This window comes from Aotus nancymaae, unplaced genomic scaffold, assembly GCF_030222135.1.
Source record: "Aotus nancymaae isolate 86718 unplaced genomic scaffold, 86718_ANA_hifiasm-v0.15.2.pri h1tg000077l, whole genome shotgun sequence".
In the NCBI taxonomy this organism is placed as follows: domain Eukaryota; kingdom Metazoa; phylum Chordata; class Mammalia; order Primates; family Aotidae; genus Aotus; species Aotus nancymaae.
Window position 1 is genome coordinate 15913127 of NW_026988492.1, and position 20487 is coordinate 15933613.

General features: G+C 39.4%; 2 protein-coding genes across 20 annotated transcripts in view; one reads left to right on the plus strand and one right to left on the minus strand.

Annotated features, from left to right (window-relative positions):
• The window catches only part of NSUN6 (NOP2/Sun RNA methyltransferase 6), an 86401-nt gene extending 67689 nt beyond the window's left edge, over positions 1–18712 (plus strand). For 3 of the 9 annotated variants that reach the window (XM_064368379.1, XM_064368383.1, XM_064368390.1), the window contains exons 13-14: positions 1133–1197; positions 11762–18712. The gene's annotated coding sequence lies outside the window, so the exon portion shown is untranslated. The other 6 variants (XM_064368380.1, XM_064368382.1, XM_064368384.1 and 3 more) reach the window with 6 other exon arrangements.
• Positions 1–20487, minus strand: part of CACNB2 (calcium voltage-gated channel auxiliary subunit beta 2) — a 397684-nt gene that overhangs the window by 10408 nt on the left and 366789 nt on the right. For 6 of the 11 annotated variants that reach the window (XM_012465450.2, XM_012465451.3, XM_064368378.1 and 3 more), the window contains 4 exons: positions 16176–16309; positions 12180–12260; positions 11624–11682; positions 4686–4795 (listed from right to left, as the gene is read on the minus strand). In XM_012465450.2, the coding sequence (XP_012320873.1) occupies positions 4686–4795; positions 11624–11682; positions 12180–12260; positions 16176–16309 (384 nt within the window). Of the gene's footprint in view, positions 1–4685; positions 4796–11623; positions 11683–12179; positions 12261–15496; positions 15559–16014; positions 16035–16175; positions 16310–20487 lie in introns of all 11 variants that reach the window. The other 5 variants (XM_012465452.2, XM_012465456.2, XM_012465457.2 and 2 more) reach the window with 2 other exon arrangements.

Here is a 20487-nt window from a genome sequence, read left to right on the forward strand (position 1 = left end):
CATTGTTTCCTCTAAGATAAAGAACAGAAGCTACAACATTAATCATTAGAGAAATGCAAATCAAACCATAATGAGATACCATCTCCCACCAGTTAGAATGGCTATTATTAAAAAATCAAGAAATAACATGCTGGGGAGGTTGTGGAGAAAAAGGAATGCTTATACACTGTTGATGGGAATGTAAATTAGTTCAACCATTGTGGAGGACAGTGTAGCAATCCCTGAAAGGCATAAAGACAGGAATACCATTTGACCTAGCAGTCCCACTACTGAGTATATACCCAAATGACTATAAATCATTCTATTATAAAGATACATGCATGTATGTATTTTCATTACAGCACTATTCAAAATAGCAAAGGGGTAGAATCAAGATACAGAAAATGTGGTACATACACACCATGGAATACTATGCAGTCATAAAAAAGAACAAGATCATATCCTTTGCAGGGACGTGGAAAGAGCTGGAGGCCATTATCCATAGCAAACTAACACAGGAAGAACAGAAAACCAAATACCACATGTTCTCACTTGTAAGTGGGAGCTAAATGATGAGAACACATGGACACCTAGAAGGGAACAACACACACTGGGGCCTATCAGAGGGTAGGACGAGGAAGAGAATCAGGAAAAATAACTGATGGGTACTAGTCTTAGTACATGGGTGATAATGAAATTAAGTTAGAAATAACAAAAAACAGAAGTTAACTTGTTTGGAAGGAGGTTTCTGTAATCAAACAATACTGTAATAACAGAGAGGAAATGGTTACTTTCATTGCAGCTAGTGTTGAGGGACACCTAAGTGGTCAGTTAGGAGTTAGTAAGACCTGGGGGTAGCTCTAGTATGAGTTATTTAATGCCATATGTGTAATTCCAATGCCATTTTCATAATTACTACACACACAACTCTTAATTTTGACCAGTGTGCCTTATCTTACAAAAAGAATCTGTAAAGCCTTCTCTAACCACCTTTTTCCCCCCAGGCTCAGGAAATTCTGCTTCTGTATTCCCAATACCATACATCAAAGTGGCTTATGGGCAGAAATGAAGTGTCATTGCATCATTGAGCTGCATGGTCACTGGGTAACATACTGAACCTCTTAGAACCTAAGTATTCTTATCTGTATTACAGAAATGAGGACTAAATGAATCAACATGCAACGCTTCAATTACAGTAATTACCATACTTGCCCTACAGTAAGTACAGACAGCCCATGACTTACAATGGTTTAACTTAACGATTTTTCAACTTTACAGGGTATGAAAGCAATATACATACAGTAGGAACTGAACTTTGAGCACCATATAACCATTATTTTTCACTGTTAGTATTCAATATATAAGGTACTGTACACTTTATTATAAAATGGGCTTGGTGTTAGATAACTTTGCCCAACTGCAGGCTACTGTAAGTGTTCTGAGCATCTTTAAGGTAGGCTAGGCTAAGTTATGATGTTTGGTAGGTTAGGTGTATTAAATGCATTTCAGCTTATATTTTCAACTTAACAATGGGTTTACTGAGACCTAACCCCATCATAAGTCGAGAAGCATCTGTACTTAATTAATAAATGTCAAGTATGGCTTTGTACCTACCTCTGTTAATACTTATCTCTATCTCTTTCCATGATGTAATTAAAAATTTTTCCAATAGGCAGTGAAATGACTGAAAGCTTGACATAATATGAAATTATTTCTAGTTCTCCTCAGCACAGTGCTTGATACATATAGTTGGCACTCAAAAAGTGCAAAACCTATGAGAAAGAGGACTTTGTGTCCTTTACTTTTGTGTCCCCGGGTGCTAACAATAATGCCTGGCACATGGTTGGTACTCAAGTATTTGCTAAATGGATGAATGAATGCCTCCAGTCTGTACATGGGCCCCATGATATGGTTTGGCTGTATCCCCACTCAAATCTCATCTTCAATTGTAGTTCCCATAATTCCCATGTGTCATAGGAGGGACCTGGTGGGAGGTAACTGAATCATGGAGGTAGGTCTTTCCCATGAAGTTCTCATGATAGTAAGTCTCATGAGATCTGATGGTTTTATAAAGGGGAGTTCCCCTGCACACGCTGTCTTGCCTGCTGCCATGTAAGACATGACTTTGCTCCTCCTTTGCTGTCTACCATGATTGTGAGGCCCCCTGCAGCCATGTGAAACTGTGATTCCGTTAAACCTCTTTCCCTCATAAATTACCCAGTCTCAGGTATGTCTGTGTTAGGAGTGTGAGAACAGACTAATACAAATAAGCTCCAAACTTTTTATGTCTTACTCCTGCCTATCTCTCTGGTGTCATATCCCATCTCCCCGTTTTTAAAGCCATACATTTTAGCTTAAATGAAACACTATGTTTTTCAGAAGCCTCTTGTAGCTTTCATTGTCTCGAATCATTATCACTGTCTCCACTCCTTTTCCTTTTTTCTTGGCTAAATGCTGTCATCTTCAAGTCCCAGCTCAAGATCAGCTCCCTGGAAAAGCCTTTCACCATGGCCCGTGCCTCCTGCAGCATCAGCTCTTTGGCAGCCAGTTCAATGCTGAACCACCTTTGCTTATCCCCTCTATTTCAATGGGTTCTTCACTGATTTGCCTTATGGCTACACCCAGCTCCTTGTGGAAAAGGGACTTCATCAGTTCATCTTTTTATTCACAGGCTTTCTTGCATGATATTTGGTATCTAGTGTATGCTCAGTGAAACACATAGACTGGAAGATTTATTTAAAAACAATGTATAATCAGTAGTTGCAAAAAATATCTTGGCAATCCAGGGAAATCTGTTATGTAATTAATTCCAATGATGAGTTTAAAAAATCACTTGACTTTGTTAATCAGTTCAATCTATGAAATGAGCATTCCCTAATAATTTTTGGCCAGATGCAATGCTCATGCCTGTAGTCCCAGCACTTTGGGAGGCCAAGGCAAGAGGATCGCTTGAACATGGTAGTTTGAGACCAGGCTGGGCAACATAGTGAGACCGTATCTCTACAAAAAATACAAAAAATTAGCCCAGGGTAGTGGCATGTGCCTGTAGTCCCAGCTACTCAGGAGGCTGAGATGGGAGGATTGATTGAGACCAGGAGGTCGAGGTGCAGTGAGGCATGATTCACACCACTGTAATCCAGCCTGGGTGACAGAGTGAGACCCTCTCTCAAAAAAATAAAAATAAAAAGTAATTCTTATGAGCATCAGATGATGTGTGGAAAGAATTTTAACTGTGACAGATGATAAGGACATAAAAAGGAATTGCTATAAGCAAAACACATGATCACATTTTTTCCTCGAATATATTTCTAAACCTGTTACTGAAGCTTTGTCAATGAAGGTTGTTAGGCGAGGAGCAAAACCGAGTTCTATAATGTATCTTGCTCATTGCTAACAGATAAAGTTTATCATTTGTAACAGTTTTTCATTATTTATATAATCATGCTTCAGAGTAAATGAAGAACTTCTATGTTAGAAACCAGCCTCAGAAGATTTGTATATCTAACATATAAACAGAATAAAAATACTATGCAGCCATAAAAAAAACGATGAGTTTGTATCATCTGTAGGGACATGGATGAATCTGGAAACCATCATTCTCAGCAAACTGACACAAGAACGGAAAATCAAACACCGCATATTCTCACTCATAGGTGGGTGTTGAACAGTGACAACACATAGACACAGGGAGGGAAGCATCATACACTGGAGTCTGTTGAGGGGGCTGGGAAGGGACAGCAGGGGTAGGGAGGTTGGGGAGGGATAACATGGGGAGAAATGCCAGATATAGGTGATGGGGGGATGGAGGCAGCAAACCACATTGCCATGTATGTCCCTATGCAACAATCCTGCATGTTCTGCACATGTACCCCAGAACCTAAAGTGGAATTTTATATACATATATATATATGAAAAAAAGCTGAAAGATCTGACACAACTCTCAGAAAGTTTACTTTATAAAAACAGAAACCTAACAATCCAGTAAGCAACATGTGTAACAGCGATTAACCTAAACTCTAAGCATGTGCCAAAAAGATTAACAAGCAGCTGAAGGGTCTCAATTTGATCAATTCGGTACACGTTAATATGCAATATCCACATGCCACCTTGTAAACACAATAACTCCCTATGCTGTTTTTACAGATAAAACAAACATCGACATCAATAAAAATAGCCAGGGATTCTCTTCATCCTTTACCGATTTCCGCACCCACAAATTACACTCCCCTGAGTATGATTTCATTATTGATATGCACTGGGAATTAAGGAATATTTACGATAATAATGGGTATCATTTATAGAGCATGTATTATGTTTAATCCTTGCAACAATTCTACAAGGTAGTTACTTTATTTCCTTTTTAAGATGAAGAAATGGAACCTTCAAAAGGTTAATAAACTTGCTCAAGGTAACACTGATGCAAAGCCAGGAGATCTTAGAGTCTGCAGGCACCAAAGCTCACATTAGTGAAAACAAACGAGAACCAAAACATTAATGCTGACAGCTTGTGGAATTCTTACCTTGAAACTATCATAACAAATCCTTCCACACCATGAAATCATTAAGACCACAGCAATAGCTATTGGCAACACACATCTGTTTTTCAATACCTTGTGACACATGGAATTATCATCTTGCTAGATCTTCTCATCATCAGCTTCAGGAGAGGAGTGTTTAAAAAGCTTAAGCTCATTGCACAGACTTACCTAAGCTTGACCTTGTGTTGGATCTTTCTATTATTGCGTGCTTACTGGGATTGTTTAATACTGAGCGTTTGGCAAGTGAGATGTCAGCAGTGACCCTTGTGATAGATATCCTGTTGGAGAAAAAAGTCACAGAAGACCCTAACATTATTAATCTAATCAAAGTGGGGGGATAGAAGTATATGCACAAAATTCATCTAAGTATGAAATATATATAGCAGCCATATTTTTAAACCATATGTGTTAGGATACTTATTCTTTCTTTACACTTATTGATTTTTGTTTATCTTACACCTGCCTTACTTTGCTTTTGTTTATTTGTTTTGAGACAGAGTCTCGCCCTGTTGCCCAGGCTGCCCAGGCTGCAATGCAGTGGTGTGATCTCGGCTCACTGCAATCTCTGCCTCCGGTGTTCAAGTAATTCTTCTGCCTCACCCTCTCAAGTAGCTGGGATTACAGCTGTGTGCCACCACACCCAGCTAATTTTTGTATTTCAAATAGAGAGGGGGTTTCACCATGTTGGCCAGGCTGGTCTCAAATTCCTGGCCTCAAGTGATTCGCTTGCCTTGGCCTTTCGAAGTGCTGGGATTACAGGTGTGAGCCACTGCGCTGGCCTATCTTGCACCTGACTTACTTTGCATTTACTGGTTGCCTATCAAGTGTCAGATAAGTACTAAGTCCTTTATTTGAATTACTAAATCATATAAACAGCTCTCGGAGAAATGCTTATTACCCTACTTTTGCTGATGAAGAATGAGATGCACAGAGAGATTATTTATCCAAGGCTATGTACTTACTAAGTGGTAGAGCTGGGATTTGAACCCAGACTCCTGAGCCTACATTCCTACCCTCTGTGCCATAGTTCAGTGCTATGATAGGCATGAAGAATAAATAAGAACTGGTCTCTCCTCAGTGAGCTCATGGTTTAGTGGCAGAGATAAATAATAAAAGAAAATAATTAAAGATATGATTGTTGTGAAAAGAACAAACAGGGTATTATGACAGATGATAAGGCAGAAATGAGAGCAACAAAATTTGGGAGCTGGAAATAGCAAATTACTTAGACTGCAGAAAGCTGAATATTCAAGTCAGCAGTAGGAAAAAGCTGTGAAGCAAAATCGAAGGCTCACAATATCTCTAAAGAAGGTAGTGAATGAAGGTGGGGCAAAAAGAAGAGGTTTGGCTAAAAAGTCTGTTTCAGTCAGAGCCCTCCACTGCAACTTCACAAAATCAAATGGCCAGGTGACAGTTCTTTTCCTGTGTGGTAAAAGACCCTAGTTTGTTATCTTGCAGACAATACAAGACGGCCTCTGACCAGGGGACCCTACGTAGACCAGGGGCAGAGAATACTGGACAAAAAAGAAAAGATGCTGAATGCTGAATCTTCAGCTTTCTTCCTCATTGTAGAATTTTGGTAGCCTGGCTTATATGTATATCCCCAGGGGTCAGAATGGAAGATTCGTCTCTGGGGAATCTGAATGCCAAAGAGTAAAGACCCAAAGATAATGATATTGGAGGTTTCTTATGTAAATTGTCCAGCAAGATTGCCATACACAGAAACACAAAGTTGACAAGCTCCACCTATGAGCACAGAGCTGCTGAGTAATTATTTTATGCCTTAAATTTTGAGCACGGGACTGTTTGTCAGGCATCTTCAGAAAACCTCTAACGTGACACACCAAAACAAACAGAAAAATCAACTATGAAAATTATTCATAGTTAAAAGCTAAGAGATGGTTTTGTCTATGAAACTAGAACAAATTTCTATTTAAAACCAAGAGCTTTTGAAAATAAAAACATGATACTAGAAATAAAAAAAATCAGAAGAAGGGTTAAAAGAAAGGTAACATCTCTAAAGGATACAACAAAAAAGACAGTTGGAAGATAGGAGAAGAAAGGTAAGAAAAGTAGAGAATAACAGGAGGTTCAAATTCCAAATTACAAGAGTTCAGAAAAAGATAATAAGACAGAGGAGAGGAAATAAAGAAGTAATTCCAGAATTAAGGGTCTGATTTTTCAAATTGAAAGGGTCTAGCACAAGAGTTCAAAGATCCACACCAAGACATATTTTTATAAATTTCATCACGCTGGAGACAAAGAGAAACTACAAGCTTTCAGAGGAAAAAACATATCTCAAATCATCAAGCACTAGAATGCTTTGTACATCTCAAAGCAACAATGGAGGCCAGAAGGTAATGGAGCAAAAGGCTTTAAAATTTGGCGGGAAAACTATTTCAATCGGAATTCCATAACCATTTAAACTAGCAATTAAACAAAGGTTTGTAAACATGCAGGCTATTTAAAAAAAAAGTGTATATACTCTTCCTAGAGAAATGACTGGAGAAAGTTTTTGATTCAAATGACAGTAAAGCTTGAAAGAAATCAAGGCCTCTAGGAAAGAGGAGCTTCAGGCTGAAAGGAAGGTGAAAGGAATCCCAAGGATAATAACAAGGAATGTTCCAGAATGACACCCAACAGAAATGGTCTAGACTGCAGCAGGCTAGAACATCCCAGAGAGATTCAAATAGATAAACTATAATTTTGGCTGGCTCTATGTTTAATATTTATTGTAACTATGTAAATAATCATCAAATGAACTATGTCACATAATGTGCTTTTTTTTTTTTTTTTTTTTTTTTAAGAGACAGTGTCTCATTCTGTCACCCAGGCTGGAGTACAGGGGTGTGATTATAGCTCACTGCAACATCAACCTCCTAGACTCAAGTGATCCCCACTGGCTCAGCCTCCCAAGTAACTGGGATGACAGGTGCATGCCACCACAACCAGCTAATTTTTTTTTTTTTAAGTAGAAACAGGGTCTCACTATGTTGCCCAGGCTGGTCTCAAACTTCTGAGCTCAAGCAGTCCTCCTAAAGTGCTGGGACTTCATGTGTGAACCACTGCGCCCAGCCCAGTGTATTTTTCTGGTGTATTTTCCTCATAGTTTCCATGAGATAAACAACTTCTTACATTTGCTTACTTTTCTTTTTTTCTTTTTTTTTTTTATAGACAGAGTCTCTCACTCTGTCATCCAGGCTGCAGTACAGTGGCACAACCTTGGCTCACTGCAACCTCTGCCTCCTGGGTTCAGGTGATTCTCCTGCCTGAGCCTCCTGAGTAGCTAGGATTACAGGTGCCCACGACTGTGCCCAGCTAATTTTTGTACTTTCAGTAGAGACAGGTTTCACCATGTTGGCCAGGCTTGTCTTAAACTCCTGGCATCAAGTGATCTACCTGCTTCAGCCTCCCAAAGTGCTAGGATTACAGGTGTGAGCCACTGCACCCAGCCCAGGAATTTTTGATTTCTAATAAGATTGTCCTGCAGAAGATTCTGGCAATGGTATATTTATCCCTATAGCAACTTCAGTATGCATTCCAAACACTTCAGGGCTGATTGCTGACATTTTGAAAGTCACTGAAGGGCAGGGTGGGGTGGGGTGGGGAGGGCAGGGGGAGGAAGCAACCTGAATTTATCCCAGGTAGTAGCTTTCCTTGTTCTCAATTTCCTTGTTAATTTACCTGTCACCATCCTACAAGGTGAATCTGAAGATTGCTTTGTTTACATGACACAATTGGTTACTGTGAATCTAGTTTTAAATGGGATACTTTATTGCACACAACAGAAGGAGGAGGATGATTTATTTCTTTGATCTGACACACTGATGCTACTTAACAACCAGAATCGTGATTCTGACAGCCCCCCAAGTAATTCTGCAAATGTATTTAAGTGGGTTTCAGAAAAGTAAAGGAATTCTTGGCTACCTAGAACCTTCTTCATAACTAATATTTCCTTTCATATTTTCTCCTCTTGGGCTTAAATTTTTCAAAAAATAAATTTAGCTTATTTAATAGATAATTAAGGATAATTCATTGTTCTTTTTTAGAATGTCATGTGTACATACACACCTGACGCTTTTGATGACTTTTTATCTTCTACTGCTGTCTCTTGCCTTGCCAAAAGCAAAAACATTCAATAATTCAGTTACTGTAGACGTCTTGCCATGGGTTCAAGCGTTAAATTTGTACATGGCTTTTAAATTCTGCCTATGGACTCTGTTTCTTCCTCTGAGGACTGTTAATTGGTGACAACAGATCTAGAAAATTGAACCCCAGCTCTGTAAGTCAAGATGAGCCAAGGCAGGTCTATTAATTAAACCATAAGGAAATTACTTCTGGCTATAAATAATAGATACATTAAGATATTTTGTTTATCTGTTTCTTAAACGAATTTGGGTGGCTGATACACTTGAACATGGGTCCAAGATACACCCTCTCTGGCTGGAATGTGTCTTCCAAATTCAAAACTGACTCAGGTTTAGATATAAGTAATAACCCAGGAAAGTCCATCCCATCTCCCCATCTTTGGCATTTAGGAAAGGGCGGTGGGTTAACTCAGGCATGGAAAACACCGTGTCTTTGTTAGCAGAATTTTTTGAGTGTTCACAATTCCAACTCGTGATAAATGACAGAGCCAAGAATAAAGAAACACAAGCTAAATGGAGCAGATTAGAGGTATGCCTTTTATACTTGGCCAGTGCCTAGGAGCCTTGGTCCAAGCTAAAGATTCTATTTTCCTGGCACAAAATAAAAAATATTTTGTAAAGTTATAAAAAATAAAAATAAAATCTAACTAGGGGTATTTGGTTATAAAAAGACCTTGATCATAAAGTCTTTTCATACCTTGAAACTTAAAATAGTTTTTGTTTTCCTCATTCTCTCCTTTCCATCCTTTGCCTGATCACTTACCCTTTTTTCTTTTTTGGATACAGAGTCTCACTCTGTCGCCCAGGCTGGAGTACAGTGGGATCTCGGCTCACTGCAACCTCTGCCTCCTGGGTTCAAGTGATTCTCCTGCCTCAGCCTCCCGAGTTGCTGGAACCATAGGTGCCCACCACCATGCCCAGCTAATTTTTGTATTTTTAATAGAGACAGCATTTCACCATGTTGGCCAGGCTGATTTTGAACTCCTGACCTCATGATCCGCTCACCTTGGCCTCCCAAAGTGCTGGGATTATAGGCATGAGCCACCACACCCAGATTGCTTGATCACTTACTAACAATATTTGTCCTCCTATAAAAGTTTCCCTCCTGCCTTTGCCTCCCCTGCCAAAATTCAGTATAAATTAAAAATGGTTGTAGTAATAGGTGTGGTCTAGAAACAAAGTACTATATTAAGAAATCTAAAAGAATCCTGAAACCAACAAATACTATCTATTGCAGCAGTCCCCAACCATTTTGGCACCAAGAACCAGTTTTGTGAAAGACAGTTTTTCCATGAACTGGTTCGGTGGGAGTGGGGAGATGGTTCTGGGATGATTCAAGCACATTACATTTATTGTGCACGTTGTTTCTATTATTATTACACTGGAATATATAATGAAATAATTATACAGCTCACCATAATGTACAATCAGCGGGAGCTTGTTTTCCTGCAACTAGAGGGTCCCTGCTGGGGGAAATGGGGGACAGTGAAGATAACCAGGCATTAGACTCTCATAAGGAGCTTGTAACCCAGATGATGTGCATGCACCGTTCACAGTAGGGTTTGTGCTCCTATGAGAATCTAATGCCACTGCTGATCCGACAAGAGGCTAAGCTCAGGCATTGACGTGAGTGATGAGGAGTGGCTGTAAATATAGACTGAAAGACGAAGAAGCCATTAATTAAGATAGAGAAGACCATGGGAGGAGTAGGTTTTGGGGGAGGTTATGTTTGTCAAGTCCATTAGACATCTTAGTAGTGATACTGAATAGGCAGTTGGATACATGGGTCTAGAATTTAGAGGAAAGACTGGCGAAGGACTGGAATTAAAAAATCTGACACTGAATGAAATCACTAAAGGAATGTAGATCAAAGACATCAAAGAGCTTAGCCCTGTGCTGTCCAAGATTTCCAGTTGATGAGGAAGTATCAGCAAAGGAGACAAAGGCGTCGTCCGTGTAATAGAAGGAAAACCAGAAAAGTGCGCTTCCAGAAACCAAGCAAATAAAGTTCTTCAAAGAAGATGGAATAATCCACCAGGTCAACTATTGCTCATGGTCAAGTAAGATTGGAGCTGACAGTTTATCCCTGGATTTAGCAATGTGAAGGTCATTGGTGATCTTGACATGACTAGTTTAGTTGAGTGGTGTGGGTGAAAACATACTGGAGTAGGCTCAAGAAAGTGGAAGGAAAGCAAGTACACTCAATTATTTTAAGGAATCTTCTTGTAAAGAAAAGATAAATGAGATACCTAGAGGAATACGAGGTCACAAATGAGAGGAAGTAGCATTTTTACATGCTGATGGAGTTTCCATTAGAATGGCAAATACTGATGAGGAGAGAGCCAAGGATAATTACTGCTGTGTATGGATACTTCTAGCAGAGCAGGGATGGGGAATGGGATCCAGTGCCCACATGGGTGGGCTGGCCCTTGCTGGGAACATAGTAATGGGAGATAAAGCAGAGCATCCAGGCAAACACGCAACTCCACAGGCGGGGTTATGGAAATGCCTGGGTATTCTCCATTTGCCTCTATTTTTTCAATGACACAGGGAAGCAAGTTCACTGGGGGAGTGTGAGATGAGAGAGGGTTATCAGAGGCTTCAGGAGGGGGAGATGGCACACAAGTCTTTGGGGAAAAGTGAATGGAAGAAGGATATTTAGTGCGATGTCTGGGCAGCAATAGGGGGCCAGTTGACCATGAACTGAGGGTGAGACTGGCCAGTGGAGTCATGACCAAGGTCAGCTTATTGGTACAAGAACTGGACATCAAAGGTTAGGGATGTACAGAGCAAATATGACAAATACTGATTGAATCAGATTAAATTGAGTGAAACTTATTGCCCATCATCATGTAGACAGCAGAGGGCGGTTTTCTCTTGGAATCACATGCTTGTCCCACAAGGATTTTGCCATCTTTAAGACAAAATCCACAAAACCCAGTATGCTGAAATACTCACCGCCCTTCAAATCTGTGTTTTAAAAAATCAAACAACGCTTTTTGCATCATATCTGTGACCTGCAATTGAGCAAGGAATAAATTAAGATATGACAAAAAAACATTACTCATGATGATAAAACAGTTTTACTTCTCTTAGGAACTCTTGAAAACCCGAGCTTCGTATTTGGAAAGAGTGGCAATATGAGGATGCTTCATTTTTCTGCTTCTGAGTTCTGATGCAATGACAATTGAACTGAACTTATCATGATGTTTTAGTGACAAATCACATTGCAAGTGGTTTCAGTCGGTCTCCATTGGACACTGTTTCTTGGACTGAGTACATTGCAACTAGCAGAAATCTTCAAAGCAACAGCCAGGTAAACAAAACAGAAAAAGGACAAAGCAGTGTACACCACAGCTTGAAGAACAACATGCTTTGCTGCTATGAGCTCTTTAAGCTCTAAATTTGGCTCTTTCAGCTGCAGAATTCAGAGAGAGGGTCAGGAATAGGAGGCAGAGTCACAAAGAAGTTCAGCATGCAGAAGTCAAGTGTTCTGTGGAAGGCTGCTACTCACCTCGTAGCCCTTCAGAGAAGGGCCCACCAGGACCACCGGTCGCATGGAAGGTACCACATCATACGGAGGAGTGTGCTCTGTCTGCAGAGAGAGGAGACGCTTTAGACATTTCACAGGCAGGTGGAACATAAATACTTTATGTATAAGGTACTCTTTCTGAACTCTGTAATATGAGGCACTGGCTTTCCAGGCACTTTTTTTTTCTACTTGCCTCTTTTCTACATAAACCCAAACAAAGATTGGTGGGTTCACTTTCCTAAAGTTTTAAGTTACTGTTGTCTACAGTTTTCTTGCTTATCTCAAGAAATGCTACTCACCTATTAGTTCCTAAAGCTGCTTTTGAACAAAAACTAGATGATAGAACCAAGAGAAACATGCCTCATGCAAGATATGTGCTTTAGGTTTGACTAGAAGTTAATGCTTTTCAGATGCATTTGAATTTTCTAAAGAGCTGTAATGATTAGACCTAATGTGGTTAATTACAGAGAAAAGAAAGATTTCATTACCTTTGCATGTTAGATGTTTGTCTTACCTGTGTAAAACCTAATTTCAAAATATGTTAATGCTCACTACCAATACTTGTTACCTGATCTCAAAATATTGTAATTCTCACTATTGTCGAAATTCTGTTTTACTGTGAGAGTTTAAATGAGCATGCATGCTTATTCTAGTAATCATGATTACTAGGTTACTGCTCACAGCTTAGTGATTAATGCTTTCGGATTTTTTAGTTTTTATACCTGGGTACTTCAAAGGTAAGGTTTATGTGCCTTCGAGGGAAGGTGATTATAATATACTCGACCATGCTATAGTGGACTCAGAAGGTTCATTATCAATGTGCATATCTAATATGATTCTCAAAATGAGTTTAAGTAGTGTTTCTGTTAGATAACTAATTGATGTCTTTCTGCAGTCATTTATTTCTTTTTAAGAAGAGTAGGGGAAGAGCTACATTTTGTAGCAATTTCTAAAACTATCAACACTTTTCAGCTTATTGCTTCAAATAAAATGGTTAAATAATATTTTCAAAAAATTAGTTAACAGCTAACTGGTTTATATTAAAATTGGCTCTTTTGATAACATAAAATATTAAACTGACCCAAGAATGATTTCTTAAAAAAATGCCGAAGAGAAATATGGCCTTAGACACTGGGATAAGCAAATCATTGCTATATGAATCTTTCTGGTTAAGGAGTGTCAAAAAATATAACTTGAGAATCACACACACCAACAGAAAAATGTTCTTTAAACAATTTTAAGAATTCGATACACTGATGTGCAAATATGAATGTCATTTTTGCATCTGCTCGTCACTCAAGAACATTTTATTGTTGCTTAAAATTGCCCATTACAAACTTTTCTGACTTCATTTGAACTCAACGTTGCCTCAGGGGGAAATTAAAAAGTATTTCAAATTCAAAAGCTTCCATTTGAGATTTCACCAGTAGTCAGAGACGATATAATCAGAGGGGAGAAAAATATTACCCTGACTGTGCTGTCAAATTTCACTGCCTAAAATTTCACCTAGCATTCAGAATTAATTTTAATTGACACAAAGTATAATACATTTTTGAACAGGAAAAAAAAAAAACAAGACAAACATAATACAATGACAGCACACATGCCACACAAGCACCACTCTAAAAGCAACCTAAAACATAGAAAACAGTCTTCTCATTGAATCTCAGGTTGTTTCGTCTTTGAATTCTACATTGACGTTAACCACATTATCAATAACATAAGAAGAATGAATACCAGTGCCGAAGGCATCATAAGCATATTTCTTAAATTATTTCATTTATACCACCTGGGATCATACTGAAAATGTTTAGAAGCCAAGTCCTTATAACTATACAGTATAAGAACACCTTTTCCACCGTTGAAATTAGTAATGTAAATTTCCTGAATTTTAGTAACAGCTACCAAGAAATTTTACCTCAAGACTTTAATTCTGAAGTGGCCCAGTGTTTGATAGGTCTTTGGCTCCTTTGATCTATAACTGCCAACTAGCAAAGGGTCACCCATTGCTGGTAATCAATCAGCTTCTTAATCAATGGGGTAGCTACAGAAATTACCTTATTTGATGGAATATTGGTGCTTTGTGCCCTATGGAGAATGACACCATCATTTTTATCTACTCTTTCCTGTTAACCCTTTTTTTTTTTTTGGACAGAGTCATCAGCTCTGTTGCCCAGGCTGGAGTGCAGTGGCACGATCTTGGCTCACTGCAGTCTCCACCTTCCAGGTTCAAGCAGTTCTTCTGCCTCAACCTTCCAAGTAGCTGAGACAACAGGTGCCTGCCACCACGCTGGGCTAATTTTTTGTATTTTTAGGAGAGACATCGTTTCACCATATTGGCCGGACTGGTCTCAAACTCCTGACCTCAGGTGATCCACCTGCCTCAGGCTCCCAAAGTGCTGGGATTGCAGGTGTGATCCATCACACCCTGGTTACTTGAATTATTTAGTGAAAAAATTGTGATCAACACTTTAAAAGTTTTAGAATTTAAAGGTAGGAAAACTTCAAAAACCTATCCTGACAAACATGGCTTTAGTTCACGTTCCTGCTCTGTCAAGTCCAGAATGTCTTAGCGATGTCTATTTTTTAAGCTTCTAAATGATGGATACTGTCAGTCACTTGGCCGCAAGTTTTAGCTATAACAAGAAGATCGGACCCGAGATATGGGCCCACTGTTGTAGATGAACATCAAGCTGAGGCTGTGTTAACACAAAAATCCAAGTGTTATAATTTTTACCTGGAGTGCTGAAGTTTTCCCTTACTAAAGTAACCATAATTGATGCAAAAAACCCAACCTTACAGTTCAGTATCCGACACCTCATTAATGACTTTAGAGTTCCTCCACAAACCAAAATACTTGTTTGGAGAGTTTGGGGATAGAGGAAAGACTTGACTTCACATCTGTGTATGAGAATATATCCATGGTTTTGCCAGACTTGGCAACATTAGTATGGCTCTAAAAGACAGCATGGTAGCTGTGGAAACTGATGGGTAAAAGAGGAGGAAAAAAGGGAAATTTGTGGGGGATGGTAGTGGTCTTTAAAAAATAATGCTTCACAGCTACAAAATGGGTGAGAGGAAACAGGCTTTGTCTGAAGTAACAAGAGCTTGAGAATACCCTACAGTTTCCATTTAGGGGACAAGGAGCCTCACTGTGTAGCATCTTGGGTGGCCAATGGCAAAGGCTCTACGCATGACCACCGGCTGCACTGTCCAATGGGTGAGATGCTAAAATCTGACTGATGGAGAAGGCAAGAACATTGGGAGAATATTTATATATGACAAGAGGAAAAACTCACAGTAAACCGCCAAAACAAGCCTGCAGTTTTCCACTGGTCTTGTTCATCTGCAGATTTTGCACCTAGTGGATTAGAAGTTTAAATACTGACTAAATTAAAACTTGAATTTTTTTTTTTTTTAGTACAAGCTATGTATCTGGATATCATTAATCAGAATCTAATAACTGCTTTAATATGCTTGATCATAAGTTAAATTTCTGGAAGAAAGAAAGACAGACAGACAGAATAAGCATGCACAATTTAGGTGCATTATATGGAGCTGTCGGTGTTTGACATCCTTGAATGCCGAAACAAATGCCCTTGGTGGTAGATACTATTCCATCAAAAAGGATAAGTACTGTAATCGTGTTTTAACAGGTCACTCCCTCAATTTAGTTGGTTTGAAATGCATGAGCTCAATTAGCTGTCGATAGGTTCTTTGCTTGGGACAGAAATGATTGTATTTCATACAACTGTGGGAATTAATGCTAATGATGCCAGTGGCAGGATAAACACAGCTTATGTCAATGTAAACTTACCGATTTCTGCTTCTGCTTAGCTACAGCAGCATGGAAAGGAAACAAATAACAGAGCATGCACGTTATTGGCTTGTCAAAGGACGCAGACAGTCAACAGGACTAGAAATGTGACACAGTGCACTACAGCAGGTGGACAATTGGAGCTCGGAAGTTAATGTTACCTTCTTAAAGAAGGGCATTCTTTTCTCTTTGGAGTGGGGTGACGTTATACTGTTTGCACTGGGTTTAGGGGAGCGGTGGTTTGCTGGAATATCATTTTCTTCTGCATCTAAGCCAGTAGCATCTATGTCTACAGCTATATACAGACAAACAATTCAAAAATCATCAGGTGGACAGGAGAGGAAGAATAGGTTATAAAGAAAATAAAATGAAAGCAAATAAAACTAACCATAGTAAAAAAAAAAAAATAAACTATATGAATGCTTAAAACAGTACGCAAAGAAAATAAAATTTAAAGGTAAAGCATGTTAAGAATGCAATGTAATCAAATCTAACAAAACGGAAAGATACCCTCATCATCTGCTTGAATTAAGCAGTTTCATGCTAGAACTCTTGAATATTTTCAGAGAAACATTTTATATCTGTAGTTTCAAATGTAATGTTGATATTCTCCGTATCAACTGTATAAAAGTGCAGCACAGAACATCTGACTACATATCTTATAATATCTTAAACCAGCTTTGAGACAACAAGCAACTACTTTGAAAACTTTTATTATAGGGGAGTACAAAAGTAATTGCGGTTTTTGCATTGTTGCAATTAGCTGTTTGCTATTGGAATACATTCTTAAATGTGGTTATGTTATGTATCATTTTAGTGGGCATTTCTCACTTTATGCTTTTTTGCTAATGACATTACTTGCTGTTTATGTTTATTTTAGACTATGGCAATGATGCTAGACAAAAAGCAAATTTAAGTGATTCTCTTATTCAAGTTCAAAATGGGTTGTAAAGCAGTGGAGACAACTTGCAACATCAGCAGCGCATTTGGCCCAGAAAGTGCTAATGAACGTGCAGTGCGGTGGTGGTTCAAGAAGCTTTGCAAAGGAGACAAGAGCCATGAAGACGAGGAGCATAGTGGCTGGCCACTGGAAGTTGACAACGGCCACTGGAGAGCCATCATCGAAGCCGATTCTCTTACAACTACACGAGAAGTTGCTGAAGAACTCAACGTGGACCATTCTATGGTGGTTCGGCATTTGAAGCAAATTGGAAAGGTGAAAAAGCTCAGTAAGTGGGCACCTCATGAGCAGAGTGAGAATAAAAAAAAATCGTTGTTTGGAAGCATTGTCTTCTCTTGTTCTATGCAACAACGACGAACCATTTATTCAGCAGATTGTCACGTGCAATGAAAAGTGGATTTTATATGGCAACCGGTGACAACCAGCTCAGCTGATGGACTGAGGAGCTCCAAAGCACCTCCCAAAGCCACACTTCCACCAAAAAAGGTCACGGTCACTGTTGGGTGGTCTGCTGCTGGTCTGATCCACTGCAGCTCTCTGAATCTCAGCGAAAATATGCCATCTGAGAACTATGCTCAGCAGATTGATGAGATGCACGGAAAACTGCAGTGCCTGCAGCCGGCGTTGGTCAACAGAAAGGGCCCAGTTTTTCTCCACAACAATGCCTGACCGCACATCATGCAACCGGCGCTTCAGAAGTCGAATGAATTGGACTATGAAGTTTTGCCTCATCTGCCGTATTCACCCGACCTCTCCAACTGACTACCACTTCTTCAAGCACCTCAACAACTTTTTGCAGGGAAAATGCTTCCACAATCAGCAGGATGTAGAAAATGCCTTCCAAGAGTCTGTCAAATCCCAAAGCACGGATTTTTATGCTATAGGAATAAACAAACTTATTTCTCATTGGCAAAAATGTGTTGATTATAATGGTTCCTATTTTGATTAATAAAGATATATTTCAGCCTAGTTATGATTTAAAATCCATGGTCCAAAACCGCAATTACATTTGTACCAATAATACAATGTGCCTCCTTTCGCTGATTTTGTGTAAAAATAAGGGCGGTATGAAAAGTTTCACTAAAATTGCAACAGACATTTGAGAAAAAGAGAGAATGGACAATTATCAACCCAGTCATACACAAGGCAAATGATTCAGGGTGGGCTCCAGGAAGGACAGGATTAAAATGATTTTAGGCCTGATGAAGACTAATGGGAAAACACTGGGTCCCAGGATATCCGAATGAAATCAGTCTAATAAAATGACACTGAAAGACTTCTGGTGACTTAATCAAAGCCACTGGGTTTAACAGAAGCGGCAGAGTGGAAGGGCACGAGGACCCCAGAGGATATGCACTGGCTTCCTCATCTGTAAAATGAAGGGCTTAGCTTTGTTGCATGGCATGTTTTTACTTTTCCCATTGTTCCACCTGAAAATAGAGGACTTAAAACATGTTACAAGAAAAAAAGATGCATAATCTCACTTCAAATTTTACAAAATGCTTCCAAGTACAACTGAAAGAGCTACAGAATTTTATCAACTGCAGAATCAGAGTGGGAAATATTTTAAAGATCAACTTCAATGCTCTTATTTTTAAGATTAAAAAACTCAAAGTTTAAGGGACTTGATCTTGGCAAAAACTTGGCAGAGCCAGGATTCAGACCTACTCCACCTGCCTAAGCGAGTCTGTAACACTCCCTGTACCACACTGCCCATCCAGGTGAAGTCCCTTCTGATTCTGGGTACCCTCTTTCAGTTCCCTTCACTTCTTGAATGGGGTCACGTCCTTGATGTCAGGATTCAAGATGACATTGTGGAGTTGGGCTAGCTAGAAAATCATTCTATGGTTAAGAATTGGTCAAGGAGAAGAAAAAAATTTACTCACCCCAGGAAAGCATCATATTATACATGTTAGCTCTCTAACAAAAACCACAGTACATTTAGATTGAAGGAAGGAACAAATTACTACTTTGAAATAACAGACAGCATGGTGTTACAATACAGCTACCATTCCCATGATATATAAGCTGAACTGCTCACAACAGCTTCCTCTAACCTTATCAAAGGATGGGAGGTCATGTGACAGGCATCACATTATTTTTTAGTTTTGATCTTAGTATGGACATTAAATGAACCAGCCTTTTGAAAACTAGGCTCTTTTTTTTTTTTTTTTTTTTTTTTTTGGAGACAGTGTCTTGCTCTCATGACCCAGGTTGAAGTGCAATGGCACGATCTTGGCTCACTGCAATCTCTGCTTCCTGGGTTCAAGTAATTCTCCTGCCTCAGCCTCCCGAGGAGTTGGGATTACAGGCATCTGCCACCACGCCCTGCTAATTTTTGTATTTTTAGTAGAGATGGGGTTTCGCCATGATGGCCAGGCTGGTCTCAAACTCCCAACCTCGTGATCCACCCATCTCAGCCACCCAAAGTCCTGGAATTACAGGCGTAAGCCACCATGCCCGGCCAACTAGGATCTCTTATTTAATTACTCTTTTCACTGTGATGGAGTGAATTCCTGCCATTGTTTGTACAGTATTACAAGTATCAGCTGTTGTTTGCATAATGTAGGAGGTATGATTTTCTATCAAAGGAAGCTAGTAATAGGTAGGCTTACATAGTAAGTATGTCTATCTCTTTGCCCCATCTATGCATAATGATGTTTTAAAAGGTTTAGCATGTGGTGTGTAGGGAAAATATACAATGTGCCTAAGGGTATAACCAATGCTAACTTTTATACCATCCTATAGCTAACCCTTTGCTCATACAGGAAAGTTTCCTTATGGGGCTTATTGAGTGGCATAAGCCAGGAAAGAGTCTCACAAAAGTCTTCAGGAATGGTTTTCCTTGCCTCTCTACTCAAGAAGCATGTTGTTAGCACTTTCCTGGATATGAAGGGCAAGATCGGGGTCAGTATTTCATTACTCCTACAATACATGCTAACTAAAATCAAGTCAGTTTCCTTTCTGGTGGTAAGTTCCCACATGTTTTATCTTTCTCATCTTTTATTAGGCTTATAAAGACCATATTCAAGGGGCACTACCCTTTAAGGGCTTTTCTGAAATTGAATATACCCAGTTGGTGGAGTTGAACTTCCATTTAATCAAAAGAAAAAAAAAGCAAAAAAAAAAAAGAAGAAGATAAACAGGTGTATGTCAGAATTTATAGGACCCTGGGATGTTCAAGTTCATGAGTTGGATTTTGTGATTTGCCCATTGAACATTGAATCTAGCGTGCTGAGATCATCATGTGTATTTTTGTTTTTTAAAGAAAACGTGAGGCTGGGCGTGGTGGCTCATGCCTGTGATCCCAGCACTTTGGGAGGCGAGGCAGGCAGATCACCTGAGGTCAGGAGTTTGAGACCAGCCTGGACAACATGGTAAAACCCCATCTCTACTAAAAATATAAAAATTAGCTGGGTGTGGTGGCTGGTGCCTGTAATCCCAGCTTACTTGGGAGGGTGAGGTGGGAAAACTGCTTGAACTCAGGAGGCGGAGGTTGCAGCGAGCCAAGA